A 22,768-nucleotide genomic window follows, 5' to 3' on the forward strand; every position below is an offset into this window, starting at 1 on the left:
ACTTACACCCACAGAGAGGTCTGTGGGAATTGATTATGAACCACAACATAACATTTTCATACTTTCTGTTGATGTTTACTTGCATTTTGTTTTTTTCCTTAAGTTTCTTTTTCTTTATTGATCTGATTTTTCTTGTGCAGCAAAATAACTGTATAAATATGTATACATATATTGGATTTAACATATATTTTAATATACTTAACATGTATTGAACTACCTGACATCTAGGGGAGGAGGTGAGGGGAAGGAGGGAAAAATTTGGAATAGAAAGTTTTGCAAGAGTCAGTGTCGATAATGTACTCATGAATATGTTTTGTAAATAAAAAGCTTTAATTAAAAAAAAAAAAAAGAAATGAGGCCTTTATCAGAACCCTTTAGTGTAAAAATGATCTCCCAATTTATTGCTTCTCTTCTGATCTTGTCTACTTTAGTTCTCACTTCTGGTGCGGGGTGGATGTGGACAAGCTTGGTGAAATTTTGGCATTTTGTGGTTTCCTATTTACCTTTTGCGTTTGTTTTGGATGTTTTATAACTTCTCTCCTCATCTACTGGCTTGCAATCAGGGCAAAATAATCAACACTGCTGTAGATTCCTCCCTATAGATTCTCTGTCCTGTGGAGTCTGCATTGCCCCATAGAGTCCTCACCACTCTGGGACTCAGCACTGTGCTCAACCTGCTTTCACTTAGCCTACCTTTCTCCATCCCCAATTAAAGCAGACCTTTTTTTAGCAATCTTCAAAATTATTCTCTGCTAGTAATTTGTTTCACTTCTAATATTAGTGTATTCTTTTGGTCTAGAACTTATTCAGTGGCTTGTTTTACTAATTGGTCTTAGAGTTGTAGAAGTTCAGAAAGAAATGTCTGTCCTCGTCACCATCTTGGCTCTGCTCCTTGAAGTCCCCCTCTGCAGTGTTTCTATTGGGCCTATATCCCAAAGAGATCTTAAAGGCAGAAAAGGGACCCACATGTGCAAAAATGTTTGTGGCAGCCCTTTTTGTAGTGGCAAGGAACTGGGAACTGAGTAGATGCCCACCAGTTGGAGAATGGCTGAATGAATTATAGTATATGAATGCTATGGAATATTATTGTTCTATAAGAAATGATCAGGAAGATGATTTTAAGAAAGGTCTGAGAAACTTAAATGCTAAGTGAAATGAGCAGAACAAGGAGATCATTGTATAAGGCAATATCAATATTATACAATGATCAATTCTGATGAAAGTGACTCTTTCCAACAATGTGATGATTGATACCAGTTCTAATAATCTTTTGAAGAAGAGAACCAAGGAGAGAACTGTAGGAACCGAATATGGATCACAGCATAGCATTCTCACTCTTTCTGTTGTTGTTCACTTGCAGTTTGTTTTCTTACTCATTCCCTTTCTTTTTTTGATCTGATTTCTCTTCTGCAGCAAGAGAATTGTATAAATATGTTTATGCATAGTGTATTTAACATATATTTTAATATGTTTAACATATATTGAATTGCAAGCCACCTAGGTGAGGAGGTGGGGGGAAGGAGAAGAAAATCTGAAACATAAATTTATGCAAGAGTAAATGTCAAATTATCCATACATATATTTTGAAAATAAAAAGCTTTATAAAAAAAAAAAGCAACTTAATCTTAGGCATGAACACTTAAGTGAGTGACAGATTCAAAAAATATTTTAACGTAGTTGGCTAAAGTATAGAATTGATTGCAAATTTAGATAAAAGTACTTAAGATTTGCCTCCCTTATATTAACAAAAAAGTTTCAGTATTAATCCAAAAATTAATAGATTTAGTATTATAACAACAAAAAATTTTACAAGTCAGTAGCCCTCATTATTAGAAATCTATTATTAAAGGAAAAAGGAGGCACATGGTTATCGCAGTATCAAGACTACTTTTTCCAGGGCCAGACTAAATTCACATAACCCAGAATAGGAAAAAACAAACAAATAAAACACCCTTAATACTATTTGATTTCTAGGCATGAGTCATAATAACAGCCAACCATATAGAAAAGTTCCACAGTTACTCCCAAGGCTTTTTAGACAATTTTATTTTTAACCAGATTAAAAAAAAATTCTAATTCAGAAAGAAAATAACAAAATGGGGAAATTGGATTAATCACATGCTAACTTTAGCTAGGCCAAATGTTGTTCCATCAGTTTTTCTAGGACCATACTTCTACATGTAGGTATTTCTAGATCTTACTTCTTCTGAGCAGCACATGCTAATCCACTTCAATGAAGGAATATTGGTTTAGTGACAATTCAAAAATCCTACCCTAAATCAAAAGTCAGAATAAAATAAAATTATAATCCATGCCATTTTAACTCAAATAGCAAAATTTAAGTAGTCACAGTTTAGGACTAAGTTATTTTTTTGAGAAGTTCCATTGTGGAGTTTTACATATACAGTGGATACATGGTATTTGACTAAAATCCCTGAAAAAATACTGACAAATGTAAAAAAATAAAAAAATAAAAAAACCTGCAGCCAAAAAATATCAGATGCAGAAAAAAACTAACTATAATATTGAACAACCACCAAAAGAAGGAGGGAAAAGCTGGCATAAGATAAATTGGAGTACAGAAGGGTGTTTAGATTAAGGGGAGTGGGATAAGATATGTAGACTAATGGAAATGGGATAAAGAGGGAAGGAAAGGGTAGGAGGAGAAGATAAAGGAGAAATCCATGAACGAATATATCTTCAAAATATGTAATAATAAATTTTTCTTTCAAGAAACCATATATGTATGTATGTATGTATGTATATGTATATTTGTACATCTATGTTTGACTAGTCTGTGTGGAAGAAGAAGGGGGACATGAAGTAAAATTGCACAGCAAAGAACAAAAATAACCTACAAACAAGCAAAGAAAAGCTGGGCAGTCATGAATATAATTTCTTCTATTGTTACATATGCTTTCTTGAAACAGAAATTTATTGTTACATATTTTGAATCCCCTATTGTGTTTTGCTGGGCATATGACAATGTTTATTTTTGTTTTCACTTCCCTTTTCTGGCTTTTTCTATTTTGTTTTTGTTTTTTCTCATGTTGCTTTTGGTTTTAAATAACCATTTTAAGAAATAAATATTAGTAATCAACATTTATATGAATATTTTAATTCTATGTTAAGTATTTAAAATTATATGATTCTCACAATAACTTGGGAAGTAGGTGCTTTAACAAACAAGTATCTTACCAAGAACTCAAATGATTAGTTGATTTCTTTTACATTCTTGTGAGACTGAATGTCTATGCTAGTAAGTACACCTTTGAATGCAAAAACATCTTTATTCCCTGTCCTGAAATGTAAGCCCTTCTCTTTTTTTCCCTCATTGGCTAGGAAATATAGAGATTATAGCCTATCTATAGCACATAATTCCCCTAAATAACATGAGTATCCATCTCTGATTAAATCTTTCATTGGTATTCACCTTATTTGGTAGTAGTTCCTCTGAATGACTATATCTTCAGTCCCTCTATAAGTTTTTGTTTACTTTGTTTCACATCAACCTAACCTTTAGGTTTCTTTTCTTGGGTTTCAGTTTCATTTCTCTTCATTTTGATTTTTTGCATTGGGTTTCAGTTTCATTTCTCTTCATTTTGATTTTTTGCATAGCTCTAGGGAAACTAAAACCTCATTCATTTCTTAAGGGTGTCATTATTATCATTTTATTTTCAGATTAGGTATTGGAGCTAAGCAGCTGTGAAATTATTTGCTTAAAATCACACAACTAATACATTTATGAGATATGGTATTAATTCAAATTTTACCGATTTGTACATTTTCCAGCATGAGGCTTTAACACAGGATAGGAAATGTAATTTGCATTAAGTCAACTTAAAACAATTGCCTCAATAGGAGAAAAACCTCTCATTAAAGAGACGATATTATTATTTAGTTCCAGAACAAAACTCAGCCAAATTAAATCAGGATTTACTATCACAAATTTAAAATCCTTTTTACCCCTGAGGGTCATTAGCATCTCAACTTTCATGGCCTTAGTAATGATAATTTTTTTAGGAGTTATATGTCTCCATATTTCCATATACATATGGAAGCAGTTTAACTTTGCTGAGTCCCTTATGAAAACTCTTTTATATTTACGTTTTATATCTCTCTTGAGTCTTTGAATGTCAAGTTGTCTATACAGGTCTGGTCTTTTTATAAAGAATTCTTGAAAGTCTTCAATTTCATTACATTTCTATCTCCCCCCCCCCACCCCCATTGAAATAGTATGCTTAGTCTTGCTTGGTAAATCATTCTTGGTTATAATCACTTCTTGCCTTTTCTTCTTGTAAGCTTTCCACGCTTTACTGTGAACTTTGCTAAATCTTGTGTGATCATTTATGATTCCACACTTTTTGAATTGTTTCTTTCTGCTTCTCTAGAGAGCTCCATAATTTAGCTATAATATTCATGGGAGTTTTCATCTTAGTATCTCTTTCAGGAAATAACTTGTGAATTCTTTTAACTTATATTTTATCCTTTGAATCTAAATTATTAGGAAAGCTTTCCTTGATAATTTCTTAAAATATGATGTTTAGGTTTTTTCTTTGCTCATGATTTAGAAGAATATTGTAATAGCTATAATATGAAACCCAATATATTCAATGAATAGGAAAATAGACACTAATTATTGATTTAGTTTAATGAAATCAACTCCATTCATTTTAATTAAAAAATCAACAATAGAATAATAGAGTTAAGTTAACAATCATATCTAGCTAATAAATTTCCCAACACAACTCTCCAAAAAAGATAACATTTATTTGGTATATTAATAAAGATGATGAGGTATTACTTTTGCCAGTGGAAATAAGCATGGCGGCCATTCTTTAGACATACTTGCTTAAAATGAGATTAACAAAATCCGACTTAAGTCTTTGGGATTAAAATAAAAAATTCTATGCACATTATTTATGTCTCCAGGAAAATTTTTCTGAGGGTCTTGCTCAATGAGTTAACCCAGGGGAAGACAGATGAAGAACTGGATTGTTGTATATGTGTTTCCTTCCCTGTGGTGTCTTTTATGGTGTAACTGCACTTATAAGGCATAAATTGACTGTTGAATGTAATAATAAAACCCTTCAGATAAGCCTTAGACTGAATTTATCAAGTGACTATCTGAGATCATATTCCAATTTTGTAATATACATTTATCAGCTTTAGACCTAAAACCTATTTACAGACATAGACTTGTACTAGAGGAGATTAGAAAGAATTACTAATTTATGAATTTAGCCAGAAGGATTTAAGTTTACTAGAGGAGTTACTTTATAAAACATGTAGCCTATAAGCTTGAAGTATTTTTATATTAATGATTGTCATTATTAAGAGGAAATAAAAATGTTAAACTAATGATAATATAAAATAAAACAAGATAATGTAAAAGATGGATTGAAAAGCCCCAGAGGTGTGAGGAAGAAAATGCCAATGTTGACTCAGGGAAAAATACAGTGTGTGTGTGTGTGTGTGTGTGTGTGTTCTCTTCTAAAATCTAAGTCAGAGAATTTCTTTTGTTCACTTTTACAAACTTCCCCCATTTCCTGTCACTCTCATATTATCTATTGGTTCATTTTTTTTCTTGACATAACAAAGACCAAAGTTATGATCCCTTTCTTTCTTCTCTTAACTTTTGAGAAATAAAACTAGTAACAATGCAAGGGAAGTACCTACTTCTGCATTTTTCTTAGCAGAATTAGTGTACATGAAAAGAAATTCAATTTTGTCTTCCAATCCATGTAATAAATCAACTTACAATAAAAAGTGGTATTTAGTACAATTCCTTTGAGAATCCATTTAAGAAGCATAAGAAGGATTTTTCATTGGCACAACTATTGTTTGAATGTATTGTTTAATGTCTTGGTGAAAAAAGTATGCAGTTGAGTAACTTTAGTAATGATTCTGTTATCATGTTTATATGATTAATATGCCAAATATTTTACCATTAGGTAGAAAGGATGTAAGGGGAAAGATAATATAACACATATTATGTGGCATTCACTGCTAAGTGAATTTTTTTCAAGAATTATTTCATTTGATATGACATGTATATTAGACAGATGAACTTTAAATCCATTAATTTTTAACTTACCCAAGATTGTGAACTAATAAAATACGAAATAAATTCAAATTTACTATATTTTTAAATAAAAGGTACTATTATCTATTACAAAATATATGTGTGTTATGACTGGATAAATAAATATAGAAGGTTGTAGATTCTATTGGAAAATAAGCAAACATAATTCTTAAATCAACTGCATTATGGAAGTAGCAATCTAAAATTGAGAGAGGTCACTGAGGCCATCTAATGAAATCCTTCCATTTAATATTTTAGATAATTGAAACCCCAGAATTTTACTGATTTATTCAAGGTCACAACAATATAAGTCCCAATGAGGAAATTTGAAATCAAGTCATCTAGACTTATGTTCTGCCCCTTGAAATATAGTGTTCATTTTTAAAAGGCATTTATATTTAAGTATGTTCTATTAATATTTCTGTTTTTTAGCTAATTTAAGACTACACACATATATGTATATTCATAGAGGAACAAATATATGTGAAGAGAAAGTATATATAAAATACTAATGTATATTTATAGAAGAAATTCTCTTCCAGAATTCACAAACTAATTTAAACCCAGAAAGAATAATATGTGGACACTTCAAAGACATAGATTCAGGCATGGTTAAGGGAGAAAAAACAAATAAACAAACAAAAAAAAAACTTTCTATTAATTAGAGCTGAGTTAAATTTACTATTTTAGGGAAAAGTGGGTTGCTCTTCAGTAGAAGATTGAATGACCATGTTTTTTTGTATGTTGTAGAAGATATTGTTACTTATATTATGAAATAGTTTGTATCTGAGGTTCCTTCCAGCTCTGAGATTCAATTAATGCAATCACAAATACAGGAATGTAGTTCAATTGATGGCACAGGTTTCTGTACATTTAATTGTCCACAGAAGTTTACTAGTGGCATTAGCTAAAAAAGTATTGAGATACACATTTAGATAAGAAATCAAGCATATGCCACTTTATAACTGGACACAATGGGACATCTCTTTAATAGCTTTCTTAATATCCTTCCTATGCTTGGTTTTGGGGAAACAAAGTATTTTGCCCCTTAAGCCATGTTTTTCCATGCTAATTTTTGTTGACAGAATTTGGTTTTAATGTTTATTTAGCAACAATTTAAAAAAAATCAAAATGTTTTATTTATTTATGCACAACTTCTTAGCCTTTTATTTTCCAAGTCAATTTGTAGTTCATTCTTACAAGTCCACATATACTCTAATCATTTCATTTAGACTTAGAAAGATTCCTTGAAGATAATTATATACATGAGGCAAATAAGACCTAAAGGCATTGTAGATTTATTCCAGTAAATACAATTAGTTCCCAGGAAAGGCCTGCTTCAAAGTCCATCCTTATGAAGAGGGAGAGAAATAATTAATCAATTGGAGAGATTTCAGGAAAAGTTGAATGACAGGGCCTGCATATACTTATGCTTAAGTAATCACATATATACATAAAATAGTAAATATAACTGATTGAAATAAAATATTTAAGTTTTCTAGGATTGAAACAGTCTTCAGGATTTATATCATTCTAATCTTTGATTACATTCCTAGTTAGATACTAGACACACTCCTAGTTTTTCATTTTCTTTCTTAACACTGATGCCAACAATCTTGATTCCAAAGAACAAGTGCCAAGAAAGTGATTTCCTTCTCTTAAGGGTTAGGGTACAAGTGGCTACAAATGAGGGATGTTGCAGATCTGATATGACAGAGTCATTTCCTTTTTAGTTTTGCTCAAACCTTTTTTATTTTTATGAAAGACTGTTCAAAGATGGTGGTCAATTAAAAAAAAAAAAACATACCTACATAACTGTTATGTAAAAAAGGTATGACTAAAACTTTAAAATTATATATCATCACCAGAACATAATGCATATTTCATATTTGTATGGACAGGTGTAGAATATGGTAGTACTTTATAGCCAACTTAAACCAACTCACAAAAACTGATTGTTAAATTTTCACTATGAACATTTATAAACATTACAGATCTGCTAATAATGTACTATTACATTCCCAGATATTCTCCTCTTTATTGAAAAAGGTAGAAGGTGTTTCACTGTCATCCAGTCGTTGTTTTTTTTTCCAGTTTCTTTTAATTTTGTTCATTTGTATTTTCCATTGTTTTGTCACATTGTTAAGTCATATTAAACTTGCAGCCCATAATAATTCCTACATCGTGTCTTCAAGAATTGTTGTCTAAGCATTGTGTACTTGTGCAGTTAGTTATTTGAAACTAAAAATGGAATATTTCATTTATCTATACCAAATTTTATCTTATTTAAGGAGTATCTTATAAATTATCTTATTTAATTTGTAACCAACAGAATATTCTTGGACCTTAATGCTGTTTAAAGTATCTGCTACCCCTATAAGCTCTACTAAATATCAGATTTTTGGAAAAGGGAGGAATTTGTGATCAAAGAACTAAAAAACATTGTAAAAGGCAAAATGGACAACCCTGACTACCTTAATTTAAAAAAAAGATTTTGCACAAACACACACATACACACACACACACACAAACAAACAAACAAACAATATTAAAAGGGAAGTACAAAGCTGGGGAAAAAATTTTTAGTCAATGTTTCTGATAAATATCTCCTTTCTAAAATATATAATTTATAAGAATACAAGTCATTCCCCAAAGTGATAATTGGTCAAAGGATATGAACCAATAATTTTCACATAATAAAATTGCAGCTCTCTAATGTCATATCAAAAAAGTGCTCTAAATCTACTGAATAGAGAGATACTAATCTGAGGTACTACCTCACACATCCTAGAGTGGCTAAGATGACCGAAAAAAGATAATGATAAATGTTGGAGGGAGATGTGGCAAATCTGGGACATTAATGCATTATTGATGGAATTGTAAAATGAATGGAGAGCACTTTGCATCTATGCCCAATGGACTATAAAATTGTGCATTCTTTTTGAGCCAGTAATATCACTACTATATCTATATCCCAAGGAAATCAAAAAGAAGGAAAAAGGACTCACATGTGCAAAAATGTTTATAATCGATCTTTTTGTAGTAGTAAAGAATTGGAAAATGAATAATTACCCATCAATACAGAAATGGCTATATGAAGATAATGCTGTTGTATAAAAAAAATGAAAAAAAAGATGATTCTAGAAAGGCCTGAAAAGATTTATACTGAGCAAAACAAGAGAACCAGAAATACATTGTACATAATAACAGCAAAATTATGCAGTGATCAACTATTAAAAAAAATTGGATCTTCTCATGCTTCAGGGATCCAAAGCAATCTCAATAAATTATGGATAGAAACTGCCTTCTGGATCCAGAAGAAGAAATATGGAGATTGAATATAAATCAATAAGTGCTATGTTCACTTTTTTTTTCTCTTATGGTTTTTCCCTATTGTTCTGATTTTCCCTCTCAACATGATTCATAAAGAAATTATTATTTAAAATTTTATTTAATAAAATGAATAAATACAGACTTAAACTAAATTTAAAAAATAAAAATTTACTTGAAAAGTTAATATACATGTATAACCAGGAAAAAAATTAAAACATTTAAAATAATGCTGCTGTTACTTTGTTCATGATACATTTCACTTTGCATTAGCTCGTGGAAGTATTTACTTTGCATTAGCTCGTGGAAAGTATCTTGCTAATCATTTGTTATACCACAATCATATAACACAATTTTTTCAGCCATTCCCCAAATGATAGGCATCCCCTCAACTTCAAATTCTTTGCCCCCAAATTTTATAGCGTTTTGGACATAGTTCCAAATTACCTTACAGACTGGTTGAATTGGTTCAGAACTCTACAAACAGAGCATTAATATCTCATTTGTTTTTTTTTTCTTTCCTCTTATCCAATCTAATATGTATGTAGCAGTACTTCAAAATTGTTTTAATTTGCATTTACCCAATCAGAAATGAATTATAACATTATTTTTTTCCTATATGACTACAACTAGAAATAATTACTTCATCTGAAAACAGTTCATATCTTTAGATCATTTATTAATTGGGAAATGGTTCTTATTTTTACAAAATGATTTAGATCTACATAGTTTTGAGGGTCAGAATTTTTTTTTTTCTGTTGTTGGCTTATTTTCCTAGCCTGTTATTTGATTTTTAACACTTTATTAAAGTAAAGATCTACTTTAAAGGTGGAGAGTGCACTGTTCCAAGCTTCAGGAGTTTTTTGTAGCTGTTTTCAAATATACTGTTAGGGACTTCTAAGTTTTCAGTTCTTTAAATTTGGTTTGATCTAAGAACAGATGGGTTTAGTACTCTCCTGGTCTGTGTGAAACCAAAAACACCCTTTCTTGCCTTGAAACTGTGAAGATGGTCTCCTTTTTATGGTGGATGCAAGATCTGTTGTGTTAATAGTCCTCTTAGACCTAATATGGCTACCTAGGAGTGTGACTTGAATCAAAATTTAAACAAAGTAACAGAGTCCTGCCAGAGAGGCATTTCTTTTCACTTTTCACCCCCCCCAAGTAACCAACTGAGTTCCAGATAACTAATCAAGGGGAAAAAAATCTGACTTCCAAATGAAAATACCTTTACTTTAATGCAAATGCAGAATATTGTTACCAGTACTTTTTGAAAAAAATTCATAATATTACTCATTCATATTTTATAAAGAAACATTTAAAAACCCTATTATCATTATCAATGAACATTATCAAAATAATGTTCAATTTAATAAATAAAGTATTGCGTTGCTATCAATTTCAAACATAATATATACCATTTTCATCAATTAATACTACCAATATGATAACTGGCTAAAATTAATTTGTGTCTTTACTAATCTGTTGAAGATATTGGCATCAAACTGCCCACTCTTTCCACTACCCTATTTAATGAGTGCCCATTAGCTTTGATAATTGAGATTTTAAAACTAAAAGTCAGGACCATTATAGAAATGGTCTTTGTATTTCTGTTATTAAGTATTTTATATTGCAAGATAAATTAGATTGCTTTTAAATATGCAGTTTATGTGTATTCCAAGTAGATATGATACACTATGTTGGCTTAATCATTTTTATTCATGGTTTTGAGGTGGCTGTTTTTTTCTTTTAATTCTCTAATTTTCTGGTTCTCTTGAGATATAAAGGAAGACTATGCTTACACTGTGTATTTGAGTTTTTGTTGCCTTGGAAACTGAAATAATAGTATGTCGAATAAACTTGGATGCCTTCAAATACATGTCTATAACAATAGCACCAACAATTTGCTTTCTATCAAATAAGATACTAATAAAAAGTCAAATTATGGGAATTAGAACATTTTTTCTAGGTTAATCATTTAGTAATAAGTGCATTTGCATTTTAGAATGAACATATTAAATTATATTATTGCATTACATAATTATTAAGCATATTTTATTATTCCAGCAATAAGGATAAAATTGTTTAAATGGGACATCTTTAGTGATCTCTGCATTAAAAAAAAAGATTAATTTTAAAGTATTTAAAGAAATGATTTCATTAAAGCAAATTTATTCTGTATCAATAAATGATCTAATTTGGACTAAGTATGGTAGCTAAGTCAGTTACCATATGAGAGAAAGAAACAAAAAAAGATGGATAGAACATTCTAAGCACTGTGTTAAATCTGGGTGGGGATGGGTTATAATTAGAGAAAAGGAGATTCTTTTGCTCTCAAAATATTTACTTTGTAATTGGGGTCAATAACACATTAAAGAAAGACAAATTGTAGATCAAATAGAAAAATTTAGGGCTCCCTACCTAATTCAACCAAGGTTGAATTGGGTTCATGATCTATTCATAAAGAATGATATTATAAACAACTTAGAAGAAGAACATATGATAGTTTACCTCTCATATCTGTGGAGGAAGAAGAAATTTGTGACCAAAGAAGAACTGACACCCCAGAATCAGCTGGAGTCAGGATAAGCAAAAGTCCTTAGTCTTTATTCTTGGTCCTTAGATGCAGGATTGAACAGGATGGAAACAGAATCTCCATGACCGCTTTCTCCTTGTCTACTGCCAAAGAGCGACTCTGGCTAGTCTTACTCCACCCCCAAGTCCCTCCTACAATCCTCTGTACACACCAATCATTGAGTCAGCACAGGATAGTGGGAGGGACCATTTTCCAAGCATATGCCCATAGAGTATTGTCCAATCAGTAATTAGCCCTAAGTGCTTGAACTGATCTCAGTGCAACAACTCAAGAGTTTCAGCCCTCTACAGGAAATAATTATTGATCACAAAATAGATAATTCTCATTATATTAAGTTAAAAAGGTTTTGTACAAACAAAAAATTGTACAAAAAGCAAGACAAGATTAGAAGGGAAGCAAGAAATTGGGAAGACATTTTTTTTCTATTTCCTGATAAAGGCCTCATTTCTAAATTATATAGAGAATGGACTCAAATTTATAAGAATTCAAGTCATTCACCAATTAATAAATGGTCAAAGGATATAAACAATTTTCAGATATAGAAATTGAAACTATTTCTAGTCATAATAAAAGGTGCTGTAAATCACTATTGATCAGGAAAATGCAAATTAACACAATTCTGAGATACCACTAAACATTCTGAGATTGGCTACAATGACAGGAAAAGATAATGATGAATGTTAGAGGGATGTGGGAAAACTGGGACCCAAGACATTGTTGGTGAAATTGTGAATGGATCCAAACATTCTGGAGAACTGTTAGGAACTGGGCTCAAGCTGTCTAACCATACATGCCCTTTGATTCAGCAGTGTTACTACTGGGTTTATATCCCAAAGAGATGTCAAAGGAGGAAAAGAGACCCATACATGCAAAAAATGTTTATGGTAGCTCTTTTTGTAATGGCAAGAAACTGGAAACTGAATTGATGCCCATCAATCGAAGAATAGCTGAAAAAGTTATGGTATATGAATGTTATGGAATATTATTGTTCTGTAAGAAATTACCAGCAAAATGTTTTCAGAAATAACTGGAGAGATTTACATGAATTGATGCTAAGCAAAATGGTCAGAACCAATAGAGCATTATACACAGCAACAACAAGATTATACAATGATCAATTCTGACAGATATGGCTCTCTTCAACAATGAGATGATTCAAATCAGTTTCAAATTTTTAGTGATGAAGAGAGCCATTTACACCCAGAGAGAGAACTGTGGGAACTGAGTGTTTCACAATATAGCATTTTCACTCTTTTTGTTGTTGTTTGCGTGCATTTTATTTTGCTTTTTTTTTCTGGATTGATTTGATTTTTCTTGTGTGGCAAGATAATTGTATAAATATGTATGCATATATTGGATTTAACATATTTCTACTATATTTAACATATATTGGACTACTTACATCTAGAGAAGGGTGTGAGAGAAGGGGGTGAATTGGAATACAAAGTTTTGCAAGGGCTAATGTTGAAGGATTGTCCACATAGGTTTTGAAAAATAAGAGAGAGAGAGAGAGAGAGAGAGAGAGAGAGAGAGAGAGAGAGATATCTAGGGTACTTTTTTGTGAGTTGGCTGGTCAGATGACTATATGTTAGGTTGGAATGTAAATACAATTGGCAATCTGGTAATCCATTGTCATATTGGAAGACCTGTAGTTAGTTATTTCTTTCAAATTTAAGATATGACTATGGCCATAACTATTCTGCAATTTTTCAAGAGAGCATAGAGGTGTCTGACCAACATCATCAAAAAACAAATAAATCTGGCTTCATTGTTCAGTGAGAGAAAGGGTAGAAACTTTGGGATTGAAATAACCTATTAGAAGAATAAAGTGTAGGAAGTTTAGGACAAAGATAATCCATTATGAGAACAAAAAAGGATGTAAAATGTGAAGGCCCTCAGATTAGATAATTACTTTCATTCAGTTTCCATGCAATTCTAAGATTTATTCCAATGGTTCTATTTATGAAAAATAGCATGTGCAGCAGTCCTTCATTCTGATTATTGATTTCCTAATAACAATTTGAAGTATTGATCTAAAAGAGATATTTATAACTTGTAAGCTAACAGTAGTCATCACACTCAGTCCAGAATAAGTACAAATTCAATATGTTTCTTGGAATAGAGATTGTCATTAAATAATGACATTAAGTTTAAGCCTAGCTTTCTCTAAGTGCCCCATACTTGCACTGAAATAAATATTCAATTTAAATAAAATAACTTCCCTTGGTTACTATTGTATGTCAAGAAGGATTATCTCTCTCATAATTCTATGTACACATAGACATATATGTATATTTACATTTATGTGCACAGTTCAATACTGTTCTGTTACTATATGTTTATTAAATACATAATACTAATTTTACACAGGTATATCCACAAATAGATATATATATATATATATATATATATATATATATATATGTATATTGGTCTGTTAAAAAAAAGGAGAAACATATTTAGAAAAAATAACATGAGGGAGACACAGAATCAAGTAAGAAAAAGAAAAAAGATTTAATTGATCAGAAATTGTTAAGATGCTTTCTTGACTTCACGTAGAATTGGGGTCTGGGGTCCAAGACTGACCCAATGCTCTCCAGTGACCCACCTCCTTGTATATCTCTCAAAGAAATTTGATTAATGTCTGGTGATCCTCCCAACAATCCTGCAAGGTAAATACTATTATTCCCATTTTATAAATAAGAAAACTGAGGCTAACAGAACTCAAGTCATTTACTAAAAGTCACATACTTATTGAGTGCCCAGGAGCATATTTGTACTCACTTTTGCATAACTCCAACATTCTATTCACTATAGTACCTAATTACCCCCAAGATTAAATGAAAAGGTTCAATTATTCTTGTAAGTTAATTGATATAGACAGTTAAAGTTGATATAGCAAATTTTGAAAGTAATATATATGTGCATATATGTTTATATACATGCATTTAAATTTTAAAATATTATATACAAAGCCCCAGGTATGGAGCCAAGATGGGAGAGTAAAGACAGGAAGTTGCTCAAGCTCTTCAAGTTTCTCTAGAAAATTATATGAAACCAAGCCACTGAACAAAGTCTAATGGAGTGAAACCACTCTCCAACTCAAAATAGACTGAAAAAACTTCAAGGAAGTTCAGTCTCACTGAGGTGAAAAGAGTGTTCAACACAGCTCATATAGACTCTGGAAAAGCCCATGAGGGAGTCTTAATCACAGCAGATGAGCAACTAAAATTCTAATTTCTGGCTCAGTAGAGAAGCAAATCAGTGGGGCAGCTTCCAGTCCCAGGTCAAAAGGAAAACTTTGGGAAACCAGGTTGTTTCCTGAACAGAGCAAGCACAGATACTACCCACCATAAACACAAGAGGCTCCTGTGCTCAAAGCCAAGGTTCAGAGCTGCACTGAAAGCTTGGGACACCACATTTACCCAGGAGCAGAACTACATCTTAAAAGTAAAATTAGGAAATACCAAAAGAAAAGGAGGAAAATGATCAAGAAACCCCAAAGAACCTTAATCATAGAAAGCTACTATGATCACAGGACAGCCATAAACACAAACTCAGATGAGGACACAATGTATGCAAAAGAAGAATGAGATAAATCATCTCAAACCCAAAAAGGTTTCTTGGAAATGCTCATAGAAGAATTTAAAAGGCAAAAAAGAGAGGTAGAAGAAAAATATGAGAAACGAAATCAAAGATACACATGAGAGAGTCAGAAGTTTGAAAATGAAAGGAAAAAAAAATTAAGAAATCAATTAAGTAAACAGTAGAATAAACTAGGAATATTAATAGGATCCTTGAAAACCTAAATTGAATAGGGACAGAAAGAAATGCATCTTTTTCTCATCAATACATGGTACCTACGCAGAAATTGACCATGCATTAGGAAATAAAAACCTCATATTCAAATACAAAAAAGCAGAAATAGTAAATTCTTCCTTTTCAGATCACAATGCAATAAATAATTACATTCAAAAAAGGGCCAGAGCAAGACAGACAAAAATCCACTTGGAAATCAAACAATATGATTCTGAACAATAAATGTGTTAAAAGAATAAATGTGCTTTCACACAAAGCACATTAAAAAAAATCCATAATTTCATCCAAGAAAATGACAATAATAAGACAACATTCAAAAATCTATGGAATGCTGCCAAAGCACTTCTTAGCGGAAATTTTATATCACCAAATAGCTATATAAATAAAACAGAGAAAGAGGCATGTAACTAAAAAAGCTAGAAAAATAACAAATAAAAAATTTCCAATTAAATACTAAATTAGAAATTTTGAAACTCAATGGAGAGATTAATAAAATAGAAAGTAAAAACAACTATTGAACAAAGAGTTTGTTTTATGAAAAAAACTAACAAAATAGATAAATCATTGTTCAATTTGATGACAAAAAAGAAAGAAAAAAATCACCAGTATTAAAAATGAAAGGGGTAAAATAACCACCACCAATGGAAAAAAAATTAAAGCAAAAATTAGGAGCTATTTTCCCCGATTCTATAGAAGCATGTCTGGCTATCTACATGAAATATATGAATATTTATAAAAAATATTAATTGCCCAAATTCACAGAATATGAAACAAATTACTTAAATAATCCCATTATAGGACAAGAAATTCAATAAATCATTAATGAACTCTATAATAAAAAATGTCCAGGGCCAGATAGATTCACAACAGAATTTTAACAAACATTTAAAGAACAATTAATTCCAATACTATAAAAACTATTTGAAAAAAAAAACTTAAAGAAGGAATACTTTCTATGACACAAATATAGCAATGATACTTAAACCATCAAGAGCCAAAATAGAGAAAGAAAATTACAAATCAGTTTCCCTAATGAATATTGATGCAACAATTTTAAATGCAATAATAGTAAAGCGATTATAGCAATTTATCTTCAGGATAATACACTATGAGCAAAAATGATTTATACCAGGAATGCAGGACTAGTTTGAAATCAGAAAATCAGATCAGAAATCAGAAAAACCATTACCCAAATCAATCCCATCAATAACAAAATTAACAGAAATCACTTGATAATCTTAATAAATGCAACAACAACAAAAAAAGCTTTTAAGCAAATACAGCATCCATTCTTATTAAAAAATATGAGAGAGCTTAAGGATAAAGGGAGCTTTCCTTAAAAATAATAAGCAACATATATTTAAAACCTCCAGCAAACATTACTTTTAATAGAAAGAAGCTGGATGCATTCCCAAAAAGATCATGAGTAAAATAAGGATTCCCATTATCACCACTATTATTCAACATTGTATTAGAAATGTTGATTTTAGCAGTAAGAAGATAAAAAGAAATTAAACGAATTAGAATAGAGAATAAGGAAATAAAACTATCATTCTTGGCAGATGACATGAAAATATGCTTAAGAGTATATATATATAAAATTTATATGTTATGTATATAAATTATATATATATATATATATATATATATATATATATGCATAGAAAAACCTCCTGGAAATAATTAACAATTTTAGCAAAGTTGCATGATATAAAATAAATACACACAAATCATCAGCATTTCTATATATTGTTGACAAAGCCCATCAACCAGAAATAGAAAGAAAAATTCCATTTAAAATTACTATAGATAAAATATTTTATTTTGTACCTACCTGCCAAGACAAACCTAAGAACTATATGAACACAGTTACAAAACACTTCTCAAATAAATAAAATGATATCAAAACAAATGGAAAAAATGTCAGTTGTTCATGACTAGGCTGAGATAATATAATAAAATTACAATTCTGCCTTAATTGGTCTACTTGTTCATTGCCATACCAATGAAATTGTCAAAAGTTTATTTTACAGAAATAGAAAAAATAATAACAAAATTCATCTGGAAGAACAAAAGGGCATGGATATCAAGGGAATTAATAAAAAAAAAATACAAAGGATGGTGGCTTAGCTGTACCAAACCTAGAACTGTATTATAAAGCAATAGTTAAACAAAACTATTTGGTACTGACTATGAAATAGAGTGGTGGATCAGTGGAATCGATTAGATACACACAACACAATAATCAAAATAAACAAGGCCTATAGCAATATAGTATTTGATAAATTGCCAAACTCCAGCTGCTGGAATAAGAACTCACTATTTGGCAAAAATTGTTTTGCAAATTGCAAAATAACATCAGAAACTCGGCATCTCAGACTTCATAAAAAATAAAAATCAAAATTAATACATGATTTGGGCAAAAACTATATCATTGACAAATTAGGAAAACAAGGGATAATTTACCTATTATTTCTTTGATGAAGGGAGGATTTTATGATCAAATGATCAAACATTAATATTTGTAGCAGCTTTTTCATGGTATTAAAAAACTGGAAAAGTAATGGGTGCCCATCAATTAGGGAATGACTGAACAAGGTGTGGTACATGAAGGTAATGGAATATTATTGTTCTATAAAAAATAATGAACAAGCTGGTTATAGAAAGGCCTGGAAAGGCCTTTGCATGAACTGATCCTAAGCAAAACAAGCAGAACCAGGCTTACATTGTATTCAATACTAGTAAGACTTTGAGATGATCAGCTATGAAAAACTTCATTCTTCTCAGTGGTTCAGTGATTCAAAGCAATGCCAATAGTCTTTTGACAGAAAATGCTATCTGCACCTAGAAAAGAGATCTAAGAAGACTAAATGTAAATCAACACTTCTTATATTCACTTCTTTTTTTCTGATTTTTTTTTATCTCTCCCATGGTTTTTTCCCTTTGTTCTGATTTTTCTCTCCCAACATGATTCATAAAGCAATATATAGTAAAAATAAATTTTAAAAACAAATTTAAAGAAAAAGAAATTCAAATTAAAACTTCTCTGAGATACTACCTCAAAAAATATCATATACATATAAACATGTGAACATGAGTACACCCATATTTATATACATATATATGCATATAAATAGGTAAATATCTATTATTTTTCATTTGCATTCTTCAGCTTAGTTTTCTACAAGTATATGTACATGTCCATGTGTGTCACTGTCACAGGTACACACACACACACACATATATAAATTTTAGGATCTAGCTCGATGTATTACAAATTCTTAAAAAATTTACAAATTTCAACTATGTGTTCTATCTTCCTTTCTATCTATCTAATCATCTATTTATCCATCTGACTGTCTGTCCATCTATCTGTTTTACTCAAATTTTCTGATTTATGAAAAGAGTGAATACATTCAGGTATCCATGACTGTTCATTTTTTTCATTTATCTAGACAACATTTACATTATTTTATAAACTATTCCATCTGATTGTAAAGTCCAAATATCTCCTATTAAAGAAAAATTGAGTTGATATAATAGTCACTGTCATTTATTTATTACTTGATTTATTAAGACTCCAGCACCTTTTGTTGCCTGATTATTTTAGATTTCTCTCCTATTTTATTGACCTGATCATATTTCATTTATTGCAAATAATTCCTTCCCTGTCTCATGATTAGTGAACTGTCATTGTACCATATGTACATGTGCAGAGTAAACAAGAATTTATATGAGCATATGCTAGGATTCAAATAAGATTAAAGATTGGTTAAGCTACTTCAGTCCATCTTTATTTTGCTTAAATAAAATTACGAAGAAATATTTTTGTTGTTCAGTTGTTTCAATCATGTCTGATTCATTCTGAAGTCATTTGGAGTTTTCTTGGCAAAAACAGTGGAGTGGCTTGCCATTTCCTTCTCCAGCTTATTTTATAGATAAAGAAAATGAATAAAACAGAGTTAAGTATCCAGGGTCATAGAGCTAGTATCTAAAGCCATCTCCCTGCCTCTAGACCTGAAAAAAGCATAATTGTGGTATTTTGATAGTTCAGAATGCTTCTATTTACCTGAGATATTCCTTGCTGGATTTTCTAGTCATTTTCACATTTTCTTTTTTCTTTATCTAGATTGAAGAGACAAAAATTTGTGAATTCTGCATATGAAATCAAATTGAGTGCTAAATATATTTCTGAGAACTCCACAGAAGCAGAGAATGAAGAAAAAGAGGACCATTCTGTTTCATGAAGCAGGGTATATATGGGTTTATTAAATTAGAACTGAAGAAAAAGAAAAAAGAAATAGAATGGAGGGAAATGAATTGTAAACATCTCATATAGAAATAGGACTGTTTGCAAACATTTTATCCTTTACCAACAGTTTTGCATAAAACAAATGTACCTCTCTTATTGTCTAGAAAAAGGAAAAATAAGAAAAGACAAGGAAAAAGAAACAGGTTGAGTTTTTAAGTGTGAATTATATACATTCTGTTAATATTGGTTTCCCCCCAAACTCACATTTTCATATTTTTGCACCTCCCTTTTTGTTGTCACTGACAAAAGTTGTGGAATTTTAAATGTGCTACTTTTTAAAGTAGAGATAATAATTTATAAGATTATGGAAAAAAATTAAAGCTTGAGTTTATTGTTCATCCCTATACACCATAATGTGCATATGAGACAAAAAATTATACTTTAATAATGGACATAATTCATTAATTTACATTTTTATCAGTAAACTTAGCAAAAGATTACTATCAATTTTAAGGTAAGTAAATGAAAATTAATTAGTATATTGACAATAAAATAATTTTCATTTATTTGAAAAAAATAGATATAGTCATATGTGATAAAAGGTGGTACAAAAGCTACTATAGTTTTTCCAAGTGTGATGATTTGGTTTCTGTCTCCATTGACTATTCACTAACTTGTATTGTGTTTTATGTATAAAAGCAGTTATAAGTTTGGGATATGTGGCTTATTTTGGGGTCACACAGTTAGGAGCAGGGACAGAGACATATACTTAGAAATAGTATGGCACTATTAAAATCATTTACATGGTTTATTTGGTAGGCAAACACTAATGGTTGCAATACCTATCAACTTCTTCAAGTTGATAGACTTCCTCAAAACTAGTATACAATTGGTAGGAAAAATATCAAGCTACAAATTGAAGATATGTGTGATCTATTAAGTGTAGCAAGAGTGCAAACAGATTTATTCATATAGATTTATTTAAGTAGACAAGAAGGTGTCAAAAATATACATCTATAAATTCTGATCTTTGAAGACATTTTACTTTTAGAATTTAAAAATAAACTCTTACAAGTAATCAAGCCCATACCCTTCATTTTACAATGAGGAAATTGAGATGCAGAGAGTTCCCATGATTGGGTCACACAGATAGGAAGTAGCAGAGATTTATCTTTAGAGATAGTTGGGCACTATTAAAATATGATTTTGATATATGAAGGCATGGATCTGGAATTTGTTACAATTTGTATGACCTTGGACAATTTTCAACCCTTCTGTGCCTCAACTTGTTCCTCAAATGACAAAATTTGATTAGCTGGTTTTTGTAGTTGATTAGGAGTCTATAAGTATAATTCTATGTGAAGTCCAACATTCCATATGCAATCACTTTTTGAGAGAAAGAGCACTCCCTTCATTTCAGGTAAAAATTTTTGTAGACTTTCAGAAGTTTATATGCTGACGTCATGGAATAAACTCATAAAACATGAGTTGGAAAATATCTTAGAAATCTTGTATTCAAACTTGCTCATTTCATGGATGAGGAGAATGAGAGCTAGAAAAATGAACTACTTACCTAAAAGTCACAGTGCTGGTAAGAACAAGGATAGCTAGTTGTAAGATTCTATAAAGCTGTACTCCTATTCCATGAAATCTTAACAGTGTTAATTTGCTTATGTATGTTGCCACCAACATTTAAGTGTTCCATGTGATACATACAGAATTGTTAAGTACAATCTTGCAATTCTTCCTTTATATATTATAGAAGATCTTCCTAAATTGTCCTTTCAGATTAGTGGTACGTTAAACCAGTCAACATAACATAACAAGAATAACTTATGTCGGAAAATAGTCTCACTGACATAGTCTGTATTTTGCAGAAAATATAATTACTTTATTATTTTTAAGATATCATGTACTTATAAAGTCATACCTGTTTTATAATTTGGGTATTTTCCTTAAAACTTATATTGATTCAAAATATTTAATAAACTAATTCTTAAATTCACTAAAAATCATGTAAAATTTTTAATGAATTGAAAAACAGGATTTTTTTGTCTATTTTAATTTCCATGTATTAGAGCATTTCAAAAATAGTGTGTAACTTTAATCAAGAAAAATATTTTTGTTATTTGAATCACTTTTTTTTTCTACTGAGGCAATTAAAGTTAAGTTACTTGCCCAGGGTCACATAGTTAGGAAGTGTCTGAGGCCAGATTTGAACTTAGGGCTCCTGACTTCAGGGCTGGTGCTCTATACACTGCATCACCTGGCTGTCCTATGTAAATCATCTTTCATTTAACTAAGTGTCCATATTTTCAGTGAAGAACTTGGAACAATTTCAACCATAATTTTGGATTGAATCAATTACTTGGGGTTTGTTTTTATATAGAAGACTATTGAAATCAACTGAAAGAAAATTATAAATGAAAGCTTCTAAAACAACTGTTGAACCTATAAATATACTTAGAAAAACATTTAATACTGAATATTTTTCTATTTCAAAATGCTAGGAAACTCATCATCTTTAATTATAGGAAGTAGTGATTATTCTATTAAATTTTTTTAAATCATTTATTTTCTAAGCAGTCACAAATAAGCTTGCCTTTTAAAACACTTTATAACCTAATTCTATGTTTTTAACTATATCTAGAATTAACTAATCACTTGGGTAGAGAAGACTTTTGTTAAC

At 30.5% G+C, this 22,768-nt stretch overlaps 1 protein-coding gene across 1 annotated transcript in view; it reads left to right on the forward strand.

The window, feature by feature from the left end:
• Positions 1-22,098, forward strand: part of CCDC102B (coiled-coil domain containing 102B) — a 525,678-nt gene extending 503,580 nt beyond the window's left edge. Inside the window, 1 exon segment of the mRNA XM_031946694.1 lies at positions 19,957-22,098. Coding sequence (XP_031802554.1) covers positions 19,957-20,074 — 118 coding nt within the window. The 3' untranslated portion in view covers positions 20,075-22,098.
• The last annotated feature ends 670 nt before the right edge of the window (positions 22,099-22,768 follow it).

Source organism: Sarcophilus harrisii, chromosome 1 (genome assembly GCF_902635505.1).
Source record: "Sarcophilus harrisii chromosome 1, mSarHar1.11, whole genome shotgun sequence".
Taxonomy (NCBI): Eukaryota; Metazoa; Chordata; class Mammalia; order Dasyuromorphia; family Dasyuridae; genus Sarcophilus; species Sarcophilus harrisii.